General features: G+C 49.4%; 1 protein-coding gene across 4 annotated transcripts in view; it reads right to left on the reverse strand.

The window, feature by feature from the left end:
- The window catches only part of KMT2B (lysine methyltransferase 2B), a 91,559-nt gene that overhangs the window by 33,522 nt on the left and 38,651 nt on the right, over positions 1 to 19,386 (reverse strand). For all 4 annotated transcript variants that reach the window (XM_088459368.1, XM_088459367.1, XM_088459366.1 and 1 more), the window contains exons 4-19: positions 15,247 to 15,324; positions 14,985 to 15,150; positions 14,562 to 14,793; positions 12,478 to 12,533; positions 11,990 to 12,241; positions 11,763 to 11,854; positions 11,604 to 11,678; positions 11,368 to 11,481; positions 11,136 to 11,282; positions 10,955 to 11,050; positions 9,156 to 9,273; positions 8,965 to 9,078; positions 8,696 to 8,880; positions 7,681 to 7,776; positions 7,485 to 7,583; positions 4,657 to 4,733 (exon numbers count right to left, since the gene is read on the reverse strand). In XM_088459368.1, coding sequence (XP_088315494.1) covers positions 4,657 to 4,733; positions 7,485 to 7,583; positions 7,681 to 7,776; positions 8,696 to 8,880; positions 8,965 to 9,078; positions 9,156 to 9,273; positions 10,955 to 11,050; positions 11,136 to 11,282; positions 11,368 to 11,481; positions 11,604 to 11,678; positions 11,763 to 11,854; positions 11,990 to 12,241; positions 12,478 to 12,533; positions 14,562 to 14,793; positions 14,985 to 15,150; positions 15,247 to 15,324 — 1,997 coding nt within the window. The remainder of the gene's footprint in view (positions 1 to 4,656; positions 4,734 to 7,484; positions 7,584 to 7,680; positions 7,777 to 8,695; positions 8,881 to 8,964; positions 9,079 to 9,155; positions 9,274 to 10,954; positions 11,051 to 11,135; positions 11,283 to 11,367; positions 11,482 to 11,603; positions 11,679 to 11,762; positions 11,855 to 11,989; positions 12,242 to 12,477; positions 12,534 to 14,561; positions 14,794 to 14,984; positions 15,151 to 15,246; positions 15,325 to 19,386) is intronic.

Consider the following 19,386-nt stretch of genomic DNA (forward strand, 5'->3'; position numbering starts at 1 on the left):
CGGTTCCATTAACTTTCCCCGGAGTTAACGAAGAACCACTACTAACTCCCAAGGAGTCCCTAGGGAGGACAAATGGATGCATAATCCAGAAAACACTACAAAGGATACCAGAGTGGAGCAATTCCATATCTTAACCATACTGACAGTGTAGAGATCCGCACTGTCAGGAAGGCCAGGTCGAGGGTGAAACCCAAGCCAGCCGGAAGGAATGCCAGAATATCTGGAAATCCTGGACACCGGAGGATCGTATCGATAGGTATAATACCATAAGAATTATGGCTGCCACAGTTTGTGGTAGGTCCCAGCAAAAGCTGATCCATGTGCTCTAATCATTCCAACGATGACAAAGCCAGGGAAGCCGTAAGACCACTGTAGGGACACAGTCAAAGACAAACGACCCAGGTCCAAGGCAAAACCAAGGACCCTGAGACAACAGGTCTGGGCAGTGAAGCATCAGGAATGGAGTATCGATGGAGAGACTCCAAAAAACCAAGTACCCCTGACATCTGGGGCAATCAGGAGCCACCAGCAGGAAAGCATCTCTGTCTCGATTGAAACACTTCCCTCGAGGAAGAATGGAGACTGGAGAACACAGGTACGCAAATTGGAAGAACCACTTCACCGACAAAGAGTCACTGAAGGTTGCTTCAGAATCCCCAGAGTTGGACTGTAACACCATATCGTGATAGAGTCAGAAGGCCATGAGTGTCACCTCAGGAGGGCCCCCCCCCCTGCTCACCAGGAGATGAAACCTCTCTTGGGGAAGAGACTAGTCCCCGGGATGCACGTCGTGACGGCTGAGGACTCCCGCTTCCCAATGGAGAGCACCTGAAATGAACACTGTCGAGATGGTCGGGAGGAGACCCTCAGACAATGTCCGAATGTATGACATACCTGACATTGCCACCCAACGAACAGTATTGCTAAAAAGGAAGCCACTGTTCTGACCCTGTCGGACGAACTTTTTCAGGTTCACCGGGAAACAAGGGCTATGCCAGAGTGAAGGCCCAAGACAGGCTAAAGTTCCAACAAGTTAATTGACAGGGTGGAATCGACAGACATCCAACTGCACTGAAATGGATGCGAACCAGACACTGTCCTTAGCAAAGAATACCCTGGACGAGATGGTCATAGTCACCCGAAAAGGGACCGACTTGCCTCCGGGGAGAGCATCATCGTTTGAACAGTGATCAGACAGAAAAAACTTGTTCCATCTGGAGATAAGCCAATTATGGAAAGGCATGGAATGGAACTAAGCCCATTCCACCTTTCCAAAGGCAGACACTGAATAGTGGACCATGCATCCCAGAGTGTAAAGACATATGTCGACTGCGCAGACATCCATGTACTCCTAATGGAAGAGTGGAGATGCCGTCTTACGCCTGAAGAATTCTCAGATTCTGAGAATCCAGCAGGGCTCCTAGATGAAGAAAACCCAGAGAGGGATGCAGGGAGGACTTTTTCCCCATTGATTAAACGTCTGCACCCTGAAGAAGCCACAGTCAACCTGACCCGGCTGTAAAGTACCCCGGTGATCCTGCTAAGAGCAGGAGGCCATCCAGGTACAGGAGCATTGGGATATACTGAACAGAAGAACTGTCAGAAAATCCAAAACGCTGGTAAACCCCCGTGGGGCTGAGAACAGTCCCAACAGGCAGAGCCCGACAAACCGTAAGTGCTGTGATACAGCAAACCTCAGTCCATGCTGAGGCAAGGTCTCTGTAAGTACCCGTAGGCACGCGTCCTGTATATCCAGTGATACCATAAAGTCCCCAGGTTCCAAACATAGTATGATGGAGCATAGGGATTGCCTCCTGAGCCCTGGTAGCTTTAGGAACTGGTTCAGGGAATTGAGACAGAGAATAGGCCAAAGAGGACCATTCAGCCACCGCACCAGAAAGAAAGCAGAACAACCAGTCCCTCGCTGAGAAAGTGGGGATGGCTTAATTAGCTCCGCTTACCGCAACAACTGTATAGCTTTCTGGATTCGTAAGGCCCTGTTCGGGTCCGAATAAGCAAAGAGAGGGCGTACCCTCCTACCCACGTAGCCGCGGCAACTAGACACTAGTACCGGGCGAGCTGAGAAAATCGCCATCTCCCAGTGGTAGGCCTGTCTCGTCATGCTGACGATATATCCGTAGGTTCAGAAGCATGATCGGCTGGCAGTCCAGGCCTGCTCGGTACTGGATATGTCGGCCCTTGTAAAGGCCGACAGTCTATGAAGAAACAGACCTTTAGGCTGACCCAGAGGACAAAAAGACTTAATAGACTTAGTCTGAGGCCCTGTAGTGGGCATAGCTGAAGGCGGGAAATTTGTACTGCCACTGTCAAGGTCAGGACCCAACAAGATATACTCTATAGATGGTATCTGCACCTCTGCATTCCCAGAGCGCAGCCATAGGGTAATACGGAAGATACAGTCGCAGCCGTGAGCGACCAAATACATTTGAACCCCAGACGTGTTGGTGGGGAAAAAACATTACAAATGCATCAGCTCAGTATGCAATAGTATTAACCAACCATGCTATCGCCATGGTAGGATGGGTAACAACCCCTGAAAGCGAGTATACTGATTTCAGGCAGAGTTACCACCTACGGATCAGAAGAATCCGACCACGCAGGAATGGGATGCGTAGTAACGTCTGTAATCAGACGAGTAACACGCCCATCCACCCCATGAGGGGCTCGTGATGACCCTCAGGGAATTTGGGACAGGAGGCCAAACACTGTTGTAACACCTCCTATCTGGCAACAGCCAGAGTCCCGCTATGCGATCCACCCGCTAGTCAGCAACAGGGAACCCGAAGGCATGTAAGACTGAGGGTGTATGATACAGGTGCAGGTCAACATTCACTCTAACCAGAATGGACCTGCCACCAGCCCAAAGCAGGGATAATAATACTTGAAATAGGCTTCCCCCCGTGTAAGAGGGAAAGAGCCCAAAACAGTATCCAGTTCACGGCAGAGCCAACTGGGAAGTAACCACAGGGCGTCAACCACGACAATTTGCGTTTCGTAGAAAAACGACATCCACCCAGGGTGGCTGTTGTGGTAATCCCTGCAAGGGGCATGACAGACTATTGTGACACCAGGGAGAATTCATATACTTGAAAAACCCCTGCAGGGAGCGATAGTCTGTGTCACAGGGGAAGAGTGCAAGAAACTGCGAGATACCCTGAGATGAAAAAGGGCAGTATGGTGAAGTAACCCCAAGTGAGGTACAACAATGGGGCCCGCCCGGCGATCCGCAATTAAGAGGATCCCGAGAAAACAAACCGCCCAAGGGGGTCGTGAAAGGGGCCGGCACCCGATGACGCCTCATACAGAACCCTTTAAGAGTTAAATCCTCCGCACTAACACCTGCAGCACATGGCTTGCAGGATAGTAAAAATGGGTGCAGTATAACGCTCTATCTCCTGGTCAGACATATCTGACCAAGCAGCGCTATACTGGTCCTGACTGATACTAAAAATTAGCTGCAGGAACCCATTTTCAGCGTATGCAACACACAGTTCCACTCAAAATATGGCAACGTGCAGCACGCAACCGTATGTGACAAACCTCACAAATATTAACAAGTATATATATGTGAGGTCTCAGAACCACCCTAAGTACAGCTGTATTAGGGCAGATAAGGAAAAGGGATAGATATACACTGACAGGTGAGAGAATAAAGTACAGACAGTCAGCACTAGCATAAGTCACATACAATGCAGATATATACATATATACATAAACATGTCATAATATACTGCACTATTACACTGCATTCAACTTACCCAGATTCAGTGTCTGGGAAGGCTACAGCGCTGTGTACACTGACCTGATGGTGAGGTACGCAGGGGGACTGGACTCACTGCCATCTCCAGAGATTTCTGCTGCACCACAAGAAAATGGCCGCTGGAGACCTCAGAAGAAGCGTGGCCTGCGGAGGAAGCAGCTCAGCGACGCCAGACTATAGATACTGAAAGGCGAGCTGAGCTGAGGGGAGGAGCCGCTGTAACAGGGAAGGCTGCCTCCCCTGGCCGGCTATTAACCCCCGGGACGCCGGCTCCCTGCACCGAACACTAAGTCCCTGGTGGTCTAGTGGACACACGGGGTATGGGGAGCCCGCCGCCACTGCCGGCGCCTCCCGTCTGTCCCCAGAGACGGAAGGCACAAGACTCCATTTCAAATGTGACCGGCGCCTTACCTGCTCCCCGTGGATCCGGCAGCAGTCCAGGGCGCCCGCAGAGTCCGGCTAGTACAGACTCTGGGGTTCCGCTGAGATCCTCAGATCTGTACTGGCGTCTCAGCGCCGGCGGGGTGACGGAGCGGCAGCTTAGACGTCCTATGGACAGTCTGACGCTGATGCTCTGAAGAATCCAAAGTAAAAATAAAAAAACTTTGGCCTTTAGAAAAAATAAAGCTTAGGGGCTGCTAATCAGCTCCCCTCTGCACTAACGGTGACCCGACTCCGGCTGGGCACCAACTTAAACTGAGGTGTCTCTGGCTGGGGGTGGGGTTATAGGGAGAGTGGACCCAAGTGCATCCTGGGAGCTAAAAGCTTTAACTGCGTGGTGCCCGGATTTGGTTCCCTATACCCCAAGGTCAACCCTGTGGACCCCCTATGGACCCTGAAGTAGAAAATGTGATTAACGAGCTACAGCCACTTACTTAGACACAGACTTCTGCTTCTTCTCCCAATATTTTGAGTCTTGAACGTTGAACCAGCTGAAACATTTCTCCATTAGCTGCAAAGAAAAAACAAACGTACTGAGAAATGTCACCTTCAAAAGTTACGCGCTTGAGCTAAACGCAATGTTCCCCACATGTTACAGGTAATGGTGAGCTCTGAGCACAAGGGCGATGTACACTGAGTGACAGGTATTATATCCCCACATGTTACAGGTAATGGTGAGCTGTGAGCACAAGGGCGATGTACACTGAGTGACAGGTATTATATCCCCACATGTTACAGGTAATGGTGAGCTGTGAGCACAAGTGTGATGTACACTGAGTGACAGGTATTATATTCCCACATGTTACAGGTAATGGTGAGCTCTGAGCACAAGGGCGATGTACACTGAGTGACAGATATGATATTCCCACATGTTACAGGTAATGGTGATCTGTGAGCACAAGGGCGATGTACACTGAGTGACAGGTATTATATCCCCACATGTTACAGGTAATGGTGAGCTGTGAGCACAAGGGCGATGTACACTGAGTGACAGATATTATATTCCCACATGTTACAGGTAATGGTGAGCTGGGAGCACAAGTGCGATGTACACTGAGTGACAGATATTATATCCCACATGTTACAGGTAATGGTGAGCTGTGAGCACAAGGGCGATGTACACTGAGTGACAGATATTATATCCCCACATGTTACAGGTAATGGTGAGCTGTGAGCACAAGGGCGATGTACACTGAGTGACAGATATTATATTCCCACATGTTACAGGTAATGGTGAGCTGTGAGCACAAGGGCGATGTACACTGAGTGACAGATATTATATTCCCACATGTTACAGGTAATGGTGAGCTGTGAGCACAAGGGCGATGTACACTGAGTGACAGATATTATATCCCCACATGTTACAGGTAATGGTGATCTGTGAGCACAAGGGCGATGCACAATGAGTGACTGATATTATATCCCCACATGTTACAGGTAATAGTGAGCTGTGAGCACAAGGGCGATGTACACTGAGTGACAGATATTATATCCCCACATGTTACAGGTAATGGTGAGCTGTGAGCACAAGGGCGATGTACACTGAGTGACAGGTATTATATCCCCACATGTTACAGGTAATGGTGAGCTGTGAGCACAAGGGCGATGTACACTGAGTGACAGATATTATATTCCCACATGTTACAGGTAATGGTGAGCTGTGAGCACAAGGGCGATGTACACTGAGTGACAGATATTATATTCCCACATGTTACAGGTAATGGTGAGCTGTGAGCACAAGGGCGATGTACACTGAGTGACAGGTATTATATCCCCACATGTTACAGGTAATAGTGAGCTGTGAGCACAAGGGCGATGTACACTGAGTGACAGGTATTATATCCCCACATGTTACAGGTAATGGTGAGCTGTGAGCACAAGGGCGATGCACACTGAGTGACAGGTATTATATCCCCACATGTTACAGGTAATAGTGAGCTGTGAGCACAAGGGCGATGTACACTGAGTGACAGATATTATATCCCCACATGTTACAGGTAATGGTGAGCTGTGAGCACAAGGGCGATGTACACTGAGTGACAGATATTATATCCCCACATGTTACAGGTAATAGTGAGCTGTGAGCACAAGGGCGATGTACACTGAGTGACAGATATTAAATCCCCACATGTTACAGGTAATGGTGAGCTGTGAGCACAAGGGCGATGCACAATGAGTGACTGATATTAAATCCCCACATGTTACAGGTAATGGTGAGCTGTGAGCACAAGGGCGATGTACACTGAGTGACTGATATTAAATCCCCACATGTTACAGGTAATGGTGAGCTGTGAGCACAAGGGCGATGTACACTGAGTGACAGATATTAAATCCCCACATGTTACAGGTAATGGTGAGCTGTGAGCACAAGGGCGATGCACAATGAGTGACTGATATTAAATCCCCACATGTTACAGGTAATGGTGAGCTGTGAGCACAAGGGCGATGTACACTGAGTGACAGGTATTATATCCCCACATGTTACAGGTAATGGTGATCTGTGAGCACAAGGGCGATGTACACTGAGTGACAGGTATTATATCCCCACATGTTACAGGTAATGGTGAGCTGTGAGCACAAGGGCGATGTACACTGAGTGACAGGTATTATATCCCCACATGTTACAGGTAATAGTGAGCTGTGAGCACAAGGGCGATGTACACTGAGTGACAGGTATTATATCCCCACATGTTACAGGTAATGGTGAGCTGTGAGCACAAGGGCGATGTACACTGAGTGACAGGTATTATATCCCCACATGTTACAGGTAATGGTGAGCTGTGAGCACAAGGGCGATGTACACTGAGTGACAGGTAATGGTGAGCTGTGAGCACAAGGGCGGTGTACACAGTGACAGATATGGCAGCATGAAGACAGATACCAGTAACTCCATTGTCTGTATAAACCCAGTAAGCGCTGTATCACACACACAGGCCCCAATCCTGTTACTTTGTAATATCTACACCGTGGCTTTTATAATGTGTAAATGTTTATTATTTCACAATTTTTTTTGCACCCAATATTCTTAACAGAAAGTGAATATTAGTAAATCCGACATCTCCAGGTATGACTCTGCTTTTGCTATGGACGTTTTGTTTTCCTTTTAATGGGGCTGAATATTTTTGCAAGCCGCTGTATATAAGCAGCAAATATCTGCAAACCTGCCAATTGTTCCCATCCCAGGATATTGATCCAATACAATCATGACAGTGGATTCTGCAGTTGCCAGATGTTCTAGCAAACGATGGAAAGCGCCATTTACCTTAATGTACAAGGACTTCACCGCTTCCCCGTATTGTTCGAGTTCTCCGCACTCTATATTGTTCTGGATAATCCAGACGATGTTGTCGTTGAATGTGGCCTAGGGAGACAGGTTTAGGAATGACAGGTAAGTAGAAAAGAAAGGTTTAAGACGAGAGCACAACGCGTCAGTAGGACACAGTAGGAGTAACACTCACCAGGGAGCTGTAGAAGCCTTCTTCTAGGAGCTGCCCCAGGGACTCCAGGTCACACGGATTATGGTGATACTTCCCGCTGCTGTCACCACTCAGGCACTGAAACAGAGAACAATCAAAAATAGGAACTTATGCGATATCATATACATGTATTGGGATGAGGTCATGATACCAACCTCGGGAATTCCAGCAGCCAGAATCCCAGCACTGGTATCCCGAAGGTAAGTAGCGGGTTATGGGGTAGGTTAGGGGATTAGGCACTAAGGAGGGAGGCTTAGGTTAGGTTTAGACACCAGGGATGGAGGATTAGGGATAGGGGAATCGGTATGAAATACCGCCGGTTGCCAGATGAGCAGAGCCCGGCAGCGGAATCCCGATCGTCCCTAAGGTAAATATAAACTAACCAACCCCCCTAACTCTAACCCTCCTTAAGAGTGCCTACCCTAACCTCCCCCCAAATGCCTAACCCTCCCGGGGGGAGCCTAGGCCTAAGTCCCCCCCAGGTGCCCTAAACCTAACCCTCCCCCCCCCCGCGGCTGTCCGCTCGCGGCACCTGGCATCCCTTCGATCGGGATGCCGGGCGCCTGTCTCCCGGCGTCGGGGCAATGTCAGGCGTCTACATCTAGACGCCCGGCATTTCACCCTCGCCGGGATATGACAGTCGGGAAGCCGGCTGCCGGTATTAAGGCAGCCGGTTTCCCGATTGTATACGGTGTTAGGATACCTACTGACGAGTATCAGTATCCTCCTAACCCTGTCGGGATGTCGGCATCGGGATTCTAACCGCCAGGATCCCGACCGCTGATATCCTGTACCCAGCCCCGTATATTGAGTGGGAAAATGGGGAGGTGCATGATAACGTTTCTCCCCAGTGTCCTGGCTCCAGAGCAAAACAAATTCAACATACGTGTTCCCGATACTGCTGAAGGAGATGTTACTACTGTAGCCCCTCCCATTCTAAGAACGGAACGTTTGACGCGGGGGAACAATGCGAGGAGCAAACTACGAAGCGTCTTACCTGTGCACATTGCAGCAACGGGGCAACAAGTTTGGAGGTCATTAGCCCCTGCAGGACTTCATGAAGACTGGCCGTCAGCTCCGAGAGCATGGCCTCCCTCCATATTGCACCACTGTCACCTAAACACGGGGGGCAAGTGTAGACCACACTTTCAGGCAGGTTGGACAGGATCTCGTATCCCTCGTCTGTGGGGAAGTTGGGAGAGTTAGTGAAGTCGCACAGAGCAGACCATGAAACCACCACAAGAGGCAGCAGGACCCCGCACTCACCAGAAAGCCCCTCACACTTGGAGTGCACCCACTTGTCGCATTTCACGCACTGAACCATTTTGCTCTCATAGTCATTCTCTTCATAGCAACGGCTACAAATGGGGCAGAAGTTCCCTGTGCGGCGAGAATGCGGGCATTAAGCAAACAAAGAACCCGGAGAGGACAGGAGACGGACACAAAACGATTCTCACCTTTATTGTACAGGCTGAAACATTCCGTACACAGGCTGCCGCCTTCCGTCAGCTCCATGTCGGCATCCACGGCAGGGCACGCTCCGCAACTTTTGCAGCGAACGCAGGACGAGCAGAGCTGCAATGCACAAAATCGGCCTTTAAACAACGCACGTTCCACAAAAAGGAAAGGGAGGCTTCCACCGAAAGAACAAAGGCAGCAATTCATCATAAATTACTGAGGACGTCAAATGCAGGGGCGTCTATGCCGACAGCTTGTCAGACTCCGCTACTGCTAATCTCCCATACATCAGCGCTAAATTCATCTCTAAACCAAGACACCCTTCTAGCTGCCAGTGGGTCTACCCATGGTCTGAGCCCTCCTACTGGGAGACATATGTAATAAAAAAGTGGCAATAAGTAAAAGTAATCAAGGCAGGAGGAGACTGCAGACCATAGAGGAAGGTACATTACTAGTACCACAACGCGTACAGAGCCTCTATGAATCAGATTACTGCCACCTGCTGGCCTACCAGAACAGCGCAGGCAGGAATAAGGCCGCAGAAGGACGAAGGTCCCGAGTTACAGGCTGTCCAACTACAGAAGAAGTCCCCAGCACTGGTGTAAGCAGATAGGAATCAGCGGCAGGTCACGTGCAGTAACCAATAGCGCCTGCCCCCCTGGGCTATCACCCTTGCACCAATAAGGTGAGAGCATTGTGCCCTCGCTGGCTTATTGGGCAACTGTACCCCCATGAGAAATTAAAACCCTATGGTCCTGTGCCTTAGGGGGGTGAACTATCACCACCATGGGCCGTATTCAATTAGCGGCGAAAACGGACGTTTTCTGGCAAAAAAAAAACAGTGATATTATCGCCAGATAACAGGCGAAAGCGCAACTGGTGAATAAAAACTGGAGAAAAGTTTTCTACATCCCAGGCCAGGCAAAAAAAAAATAAAAAATACTAAAAAACTACTAAAAAACCCTTTGGACACCCCCCCCCCCCCCCCCCCACTAATGATAAATGACTAAAAACAAATTTCATAAGTTGCGCACTTTGTCGAAAAAACGACTGCGCAAATTTTGGATTAAAAAAACCTGCTGAAGATGGATTTAATGTATTGGGTCTGATTTTTCATCATTCGCGGTCGCAGCAGGCAGTTTCTTACGGTTTTTAAAATTGCGTATTTACAACGCGAAAATATACATGCACCCATTTTAATGCACCTCCAATTTACGTGGAACAGTCATTTCCTGGAAAACAAATCGCTTCCCATCATTTCCAACGTGTTTTTTTTTTTTTTTTTCAAAATTGGGCGGTCGTTTTTCGTTTCGTTTTTTTTTTTGGGGGGGGGGGTAATTTATCTTTAGGGGGGTATCCAAAGGGTCCTGAAAGAAATACCCCATTTTTAGCTAAAAATAGGGATTTTGCTTTTTTTTTCCGCCTGGTCTGGGATGGAGAAAACTTGTTTTTTTCGCCAATTGCATTTTCGTAATTTTTTTGGGGGGGTGAAAATACCACCTTTTTATGGCGAAAAACGGCCATTTTCGCCCCTAATTGAATACGGCCCCATATATGTACCCCTACTACAAGAAAATATATTCTATCAATCAAATCGAAAATTATTACTTTGTTACAGTAATACCCATATTATTATTATTTTGTTACGATAATATCTATATTATTATTATTTTGTTTTAAGCTGACGGAGTTGTCTGTTGTGGGGTTATTTCCAATCCCCTGTGAAACAAAGTAAAGTTTACAGCCCTCGTATGTATTATATAAGAAAACATGGCTGCGGACTATCGGGACGACTTACCCAGCCTTTCCTGCTGCGCGGCGGTTTGACGGGATAATTTGGTCCCAGACAGTTGACGTGATAGTTTGTCTGGCACAGTTCACACTGGAGCAAAGGCTGAGAAAACATGAATTACACAGTTACACGATGCCATCAAATGCCATATTACCAGTATGAATGACAGCAGAAGACATTCCGTTACCTTTTTGACCTTCCCTTTGCGTCCGCACACATTACAGAACTTGCAACGCTGGCAGCACCAGCTTTCCTCCTGCACGGGGAGCGGCCTGTCGGCCTCCTCTAGACAGAAGGCGTGGAAAGGCTCGCAGCACACCTGACAGTACAGGAACTGGGGAGAGACCAATACGTAGGGTGAGACAAAGTATAACACAAGAGCAATAAAAACGCCCGTCTCCGAGAGCCGGGCAATTTACCTCATGACGGCCATGGCTGGCACACAACAAGCACAAGTGAGTTGGAGTTATGGGAACGGAAGTCAGGACACTGAGTCCTCCCATCAGCCACACGTTCTGCAGGTCACAGTCCTCCTGAAAGTAGACCAGACATTAATGCTACAAGGAATATCGAAACGTCAGCATAAAAGGCACAGAGGAGACAGCAGTCATTATACACCGGATCGTTCCCATGTACAGCCGTGAAGAAGACTCACCTTGAAATCCACACGCAGTCTATGGGTTCCGTCTGAAGATCTAATCTTGGTTGATGAACCATTCAACATGGAGTCCTAAGAGACAGGAGAGGATAAAGGACTGAGAAGGAACCAAAAACAGATCGGGACCACAAAATATTTCTCTGCCTCCCGTCTCACCTGTTCCGGCCCAGACCTGGCCCGCAGAATCAGTGGCTGCTGTGGTGTTTTACGTGGCTTGCTCTGCTCCTCCGTGTCCTGGGGAAGCAAATCTGTGACATGAAAGTAAAAAGTGTTTCTTTCCTGTACAGGTCACGTTGCACATTGCCAATGGCGGAGAACGTGTTAGCGAGTGCATAAGACATTATATGAATGCGTCAAAGATCGTGGGGCTATACTGCGCTTACCAGACTCCCGCCTGGGCTTCCTGCGAGATACACTGGGGCTCGGGTCGAAGTCTGAATCCTCGGAATCGGGGAAGAGGCCGTAACAAGGGCGCTGCCTGACACAGCGTCGGCTAGACTTTCGCTGGGACGTCTGGCCGGAATCTAGGCGGTCAATGGCTTCTGGCTCTTCGTTTCGGCAGACATCTTGGAAAGATTCATCTGACTCACAGGGGCTCTCCCGAGCTGGAGGGAGGTGTCTTATCACTTTTCGCCCTGGAAAGGATTGCAAATATTATATTCGCATACGGTAAGCTCTAGCCAGACTACATCGCTTGTGGGGTTAAACCTAATTATAGGTCTACTTCAGAGCAGCATCCTGTGGCCAACATTATGCAGGTTCTGGGATGATTTATTCATCCCTGGTAGGATGCGCAGAGATACAGTACATCCTTACGTCTCGTGGCCTGGAGGCCCAAGCATCTACTCCATAACCGATGAATGGATCTTACCTTTCTGCGATATCCTCTGCTGCCTGCGCGCTTCAATCAGTTCACACCGTCGGTACCTGGAGAGACAGACGTGAGTGCTAGGAGGGGGCTAGCGGGAGGTGGGGACCGCTCCGTGAACTCAGGCAAACTCAATATCAATATATTTAGCATATGCTGAAGAACAGCAATTAAAAGGAATAGGTTACTTAAAATTACAAGTCAATTCAAATCTTTTATTCCAGATTTTTATTTTTTTATTGCAGTCCGTGAACTAGGTTTAGCCGGCAACGCAACTAAGGTGGCAGCATAATAACAGGCAGAAGGAACGCTAGAACAATACACTAAAGTCACACAAATTACACTAATGAAATAAACCTCTATGTTATATATAACAATCTTGCTGACTGCAACCAAAGTGGGAGCAACAATGCTATAGCCATCTGCAAGGCATGGTGTGTACACAGAGACTAGGGAGACCTGTAGGCGGCCCCTCCCTCCACAACCGCACGTAGGCGGCCCCACCCACCACAACCACAAATAGGCGGCTCCACCCACCACAACCGCAAATAGGCGGCCCCACCCACCACAACCGCAAATAGGCGGCCCCACCCACCACAACCGCAAATAGGCGGCCCCACCCACCACAACCGCAAATAGGCGGCCCCACCCACCACAACCGCAAATAGGCGGCCCCACCCACCACAACCGCAAATAGGCGGCCCCACCCACCACAACCGCAAATAGGCGGCCCCTCCCTCCACAACCGCAAATAGGCGGCCCCTCCCTCCACAAACGCAAGTAGGCGGCCCCTCCCTCCACAAACGCACGTAGGCGGCCCCACCCTCCACAACCGCACGTAGGCGGCCCCACCCTCCACAACCGCACGTAGGCGGCCCCACCCTCCACAACCGCACGTAGGCGGCCCCACCCTCCACAACCGCACGTAGGCGGCCCCTCCCTCCACAAACGCACGTAGGCGGCCCCACCCTCCACAAACGCACGTAGGCGGCCCCACCCTCCACAACCGCACGTAGGCGGCCCCACCCTCCACAACCGCACGTAGGCGGCCCCACCCTCCACAACCGCACGTAGGCGGCCCCACCCTCCACAACCGCACGTAGGCGGCCCCACCCTCCACAACCGCACGTAGGCGGCCCCACCCTCCACAACCGCACGTAGGCGGCCCCACCCTCCACAACCGCACATAGGCGGCCCCACCCTCCACAACCGCAAATAGGCGGCCCCACCCTCCACAACCGCAAATAGGCGGCCCCTCCCTCCACAACCGCAAGTAGGCGGCCCCTCCCTCCACAACCGCAAGTAGGCGGCCCCTCCCTCCACAACCGCAAGTAGGCGGCCCCTCCCTCCACAACCGCAAGTAGGCGGCCCCTCCCTCCACAACCGCAAGTAGGCGGCCCCTCCCTCCACAACCGCAAGTAGGCGGCCCCTCTCTCCACAACCGCAAGTAGGCGGCCCCTCTCTCCACAACCGCAAGTAGGCGGCCCCTCTCTCCACAACCGCAAGTAGGCGGCCTCTCTACAATAGCAAGTAGGCGGCCTCTCTACAACATCAAGTAGGCGGCCTCTCTACAACAGCAAGTAGGCGGCCTCTCTACAATAGCAAGTAGGCGGCCTCTCTCTATACAACAGTAAGTACGCGGCCTCTCTCTATATAACAGTAAGTACTCGCCCTCTCTCTATATATAACAGTAAGTACTCGCCCTCTCTCTATATAACAGTAAGTACGCGCCCTCTCGCTCTATAACAGTAAGTACGCGCCCTCTCGCTCTATAACAGTAAGTACGCGCCCTCTCGCTCTATAACAGTAAGTACGCGCCCTCTCGCTCTATAACAGTAAGTACGCGCCCTCTCGCTCTATAACAGTAAGTACGCGCCCTCTCGCTCTATAACAGTAAGTACGCGCCCTCTCGCTCTATAACAGTAAGTACGCGTCCTCTCGCTCTATAACAGTAAGTACGCGTCCTCTCGCTCTATAACAGTAAGAACGCGCCCTCTCGCTCTATAACAGTAAGTACGCGCCCTCTCGCTCTATAACAGTAAGTACACGCCCTCTCTCCTTCTTACCGCTAGCTGGGGAACACTTACACACAGCACTGCTTTTTGGTGTTGGGACCTCCGAACTTCGTTTTGTCTTTGCAGTTGACACATTTCCCGCAATCATCCATCACCGTGCAGCCCTTGCACTCGCCACACCTGGTCATGCGCAGCTTTGCCCTGGACACCCGCCTTGGCCTGCGCGGTGGCGGAGCCGGCGGCTGCCTCACTGGCCTCTGTCTCACTCTGGCGGCGGGCTCGGGCTCAGAAGCAGAAGAGGAGTCTGGGAAGCGGGTAGAAGCTGTATAAGATCTCATGGACGGTTATACGCCATCAGCATCTAATGCGTCTTATAGTGATGCGCAGAGGACACTTTTCTGTACACAAAACTTTATTCATCGCACTTTGCAACAGTATTTACCAAGAGAAAAAGCAATCCCAGCGCAAAGTGAAATTCCGTTTCGGGAGGCTTACCTTCTGCAGGTGCCGCTGGGGGGACTGCCGCCTGTCTCTCACACAGGGGCAGGGCGCTGAGCCTAGGGATGTCCTCTGGTATCATAGCTCGTGGCTGTCCCAGAGCTACGGCAGGGTGTCGGCACACATGTTTAATTCTTGGTCCCTGCAGGGGCGAATCCTGCCCCTTACATATAAAAAAATAAAATAAAATAAAAAGGTCACACCACAGAATGAATACAGTATGCACAGAACCCACCCTACTGTCCATAAGGTCCATTACCTGCCCGGCTGAAGACCTTGAATCATTTTCAACGTTTTGAGAGGAAACGGAGTCTTTTGAGGAATCAGCGCCCACACCCTGAGAAAGGAATAAGCACAGAATATTAAACACATTAGGACAAATCATAACTTAAATTACATGTATACAACTGGTTTTTTATACTTTATACTGAATATTCTCCCGAATTCATTGGGGGACACACAACGGTGAGGTATAGAGCCTCTATTAGGACTTTCATTTCAAAGGATTCTTCTTTCTTTCTCTCTCCGTGTTCCCACCCCACTCCTCCCCATGGTGGTATGGTCTGACTGACCATTTACGTTCCCCTCCACAACAGAGGATGTCCCCAAATTACAGCATTTAGTACCATTCATAATCCTAGAGAATCAAGTCGGAAGCTTGGCTCCTGCTGAGGACCACAGACCTTGAAATAGACAATGGAGAATGATAGCATGACAGCTCCAATGGGGTCTTCGACAAAACAGTCCAACTCCATATTGCAAATGGATGGCCACTGTAGTGGTTGTAAATCCTAGAACACCAGGAGAAACAACAAGTTCTTGAAGATGCCAAGACTCATGTTCTGTCCAGAGTATCGTGTGACTGTCTCCATTTAAAGAGGAGCTTGATCTGTAACACTCCAAACTGCAAGGACATTTATGTACAATAATAACACAACGGGTCTCCAGCCAAGAGCAAGTAGCCCCCTTATTAACCTGTCTAATGGAGTATTTTGCCCCTGGATGAAACACTCTCTGCAGTTGGGCAGAGACCAGACTGGATCTCTGGTAATTGATAAGCAAACCTATAGGACTCCAGAAGCGTGGTCATGGAAGCCAAAGTCTCCGTGAGAAGACCAGGAACTGCTGCTAGATAAAGACAGAATCACTGGTGACAAGTACACGCGCTTGACATCCATGGAAACCGTGAACTTGTCCCATCCCATGCTCTTGATGACAGATGCTGACTTTTTGGACGTTCAAAATAGGCTGAAGGGGACCACAAAAAAACCCTTACTGAACGAAACATCTGTTTAGGATGCTGAGGAGATGGACAACCTGTTTCACACGGATTCTCAACCAGGAAACCAAAGTGGAATGGAGCCACTCACCAAGGTAGAAAAGCAGACCGGCTCCCACCAAAGCTGTTGCCGGGCAGGCAGGCCGCTGAAGGCATAGGTGCCAGAATCTTTGTGGACCAGGCCCGTTTTCCTCTATGTTGTAGCCCACGAGTGGCAGAGGACAGCCTTCTCAACCTGTGGCTCTTACCTTTACCAGAACTAAAACAGTGCCGCGATTTTGGCTCATTAACAAGCAGGCATGGCTGTCCAACTTTAGGCCAAATAAAACTTCACAGAAAAGAAAACAAAAGCAATGACAATCCAGGGTCTTCTGAAGACTCCCAGTCCACCTCCCAAGCTCTTAGCCAGAGATTCTAGATTCTAACCCCCAATAATCAGAGCTTCACCCCCCAGATTTTCAGACGCCTCTCGGCACTAACGCCACTAACTCAGACTGCAAACCTTTCAGGAGTTGCTCTGACCACTGTTCCACAGCCCTGCTGACCACGGCTGAGATGGGGTCTTAGATTCCAGAGCCACTACACACAGAGAAAAAAAACCTTAATCTTGATCTTCCTATCCTTAAGGAGCAGCGGCATTCGGGATAGGAATACTGGTTAAATAATATTCATTAAATTCACCTTTAATGAATATTATCTCTCCATCTTTTTCCCCTGTTGGCAAACTATCCAATTGCTGAGACGACAGAAAGGATAGCTATTGCTCCGACCTCATCAAACAGCATATTTTCAGGTTTGGCTGAATGTTCGCTGTCCTGTATGCATAAAGCCCGTCGCCCAGAGCAAACTAAATCATCCACTGCGCAGTGTCTTCAAGCGTCCTTACCAAAACACAAGGAATTGTCTGTGTTTGAGACCTTTTCTACCTCCCCCAGGAGAGGACTAAGGCAGAATTCTGACGATTCCAAGACTTAGACCTCAGAGTTCTCAAAAATCAGAGACCCCTGACCAGGCTCTGCACTGACAGCCAGGGTTTGTGCCTAATTCAGCTCATGGAATGGGGTCATTAAGGAACCAGGTGACCCATGGCCAAGCACAATCAGGTGCATGGGGTCATTTCCTGACACTTTATAGTGGAAGAGGTGGAGGGACAGGTCCCTTTGCCCAGAACCTGGGCACACACAGCGAGCTACGAGCAGAGGAAGAGAGTTGGGGAACAAGCCAAGGGCATTCTGGTAGATCAGTGGCCCAAACCGCCAGCGACACAGCCGTCAACCTGCCAGAATGTCCACAGGGGAGCTTAGACTAAACAAGTATAAAAGTGTCATTTATGAAACACCTCCAGACATGACAGCTAAGGTGACACAATAAGACATCTGCAGAGAACACAGAACTGCCTCCACAATCACAAAAAACAAGAAGTGTGTAAACATTCACTAAAACGCAACCCACCTCCAAAACGGCTTCACTGCAGCTGTAGACGTAAGAAGAGCAGAAGCCGCCTGCACGGTGACCCATTTGGCGGATGTCAAGGGAAAACCCTTCCATGGTGGACACCCAACACACCACTGACTCCCATACTGCAATGGCCAGCCCCCTATTGGCCGATCTGTGTTTAGAGTGAGGCTGCCTATATACAAACTGCCCCCACCTCACCCCATCACAGGCACCCGGAGGCGGATTAAAAAACACACCTACTTACGGTGGTGCAGTTCATTGCAGGACCCTGGTCACTACCTGCTCCGGTATTTATTATTAAAAATGTATTAAGTTATTGCATAGCGCACATATTACGCAGCTCTTTGCAGAGAATATTCAGTCATTCACATCGGTTCCTGCCCCAGTGGGGCTTACAATCTATGGGCTCAATCCAAATCATCGCAAATTGAATAGCGCCGCGAAGGAGCTCCTGGAGCTATTCAATTCAGCACACTTATGTTGGAGAATGCCAGCTCTCCCGCCTTAAACATGGTGTATAGTCGTGAGAACTGGCATTCTCCGACTTAAGTGCTTGGCACGATCCTGCTTCCGCCACGCTAAGGGCATAAAATGGCATCACGCCAGCAGTTTTGGAAGATTTCTGCTTGCAGCCCAGGAGGGGTTTCGAGAATAAATCCTTCAGTCGGGCTTAACAGCGCGCCGAATTGAATAGCTCCTGGAGCTCCTTCCTGGCGCTATTCAATTCGCGTTGGACTGAATTGAGCACTATATTAATTACCACATGTACATACGCTAGAGTTCATTTTTCTTCGTCAGAAGTTATTAAATTAATTATGTTTTTTTTTTGTACTGTGTGAGGAAACCGTAGCAAACAGACAAACACGGGAAGAACATACAAACTCCACACAGTTAGGACAATGGAAGGGATAGACCTCAGTGCTGTAAGACATCATGGTGCAATTGTCCTGCAATGGTAGTGAGGCGATCAACTAGACAGTCGGAAATCAGGAGGAATTGTGCATACTCAACATGCTCTGGTCCTCAAACCACCAAGCGAGGCAACAGTAATAAAGCCGCAAAGAGCATAAAACCACAACGGCAGAACGCAATAAACCCCCCTTCCCCCAACACACACAGACTGTTCCCTAGATGATGGGGGACATAGACGAGTGTGGAGCATAAGTAGATTGAAGTACTAAAGTCCTAATAAAGACCATACCCTCCATAGTTCAGAGTCTCCAACAGGAAGAAAGATAAAATCATAGTTATGGTAGACTTACCTAGATAACTCCTTTTCTTCGAGGTCCATAGGGTCCACAGAGATACCATGGGGATATTATAGTTGGAGACCAGGCACCAAACAGTTAAAGCTTCAGCTCCCAGGACATATATACCCTGCTCCTAGCCATAGGACTTCAGTTTAGTTAACAAGCCTCAAGGCAGGAGAAGGAAAGCAGAGAAGGAAGAGCAATTGTACACCAGAAACACTATTACATAAAATGAGGGAATCTGTGCCCGAAAGAAAAAAAAATGTACCCATGTAGCCAGGTGCGTCAGGGTGGGTGCCCTGTGGACCTCAAAGAAAAGGAGTTATCTAGGCAAGTCTACCATAACTCTAATTTTCTTCTAAACTTCTTCAGGGTCCGTAGGATTCCACAGGGATACCATGGGGATGTCCTA

Source organism: Taudactylus pleione, unplaced genomic scaffold (genome assembly GCF_031769625.1).
Source record: "Taudactylus pleione unplaced genomic scaffold, aTauple2 ptg000906l, whole genome shotgun sequence".
In the NCBI taxonomy this organism is placed as follows: domain Eukaryota; kingdom Metazoa; phylum Chordata; class Amphibia; order Anura; family Myobatrachidae; genus Taudactylus; species Taudactylus pleione.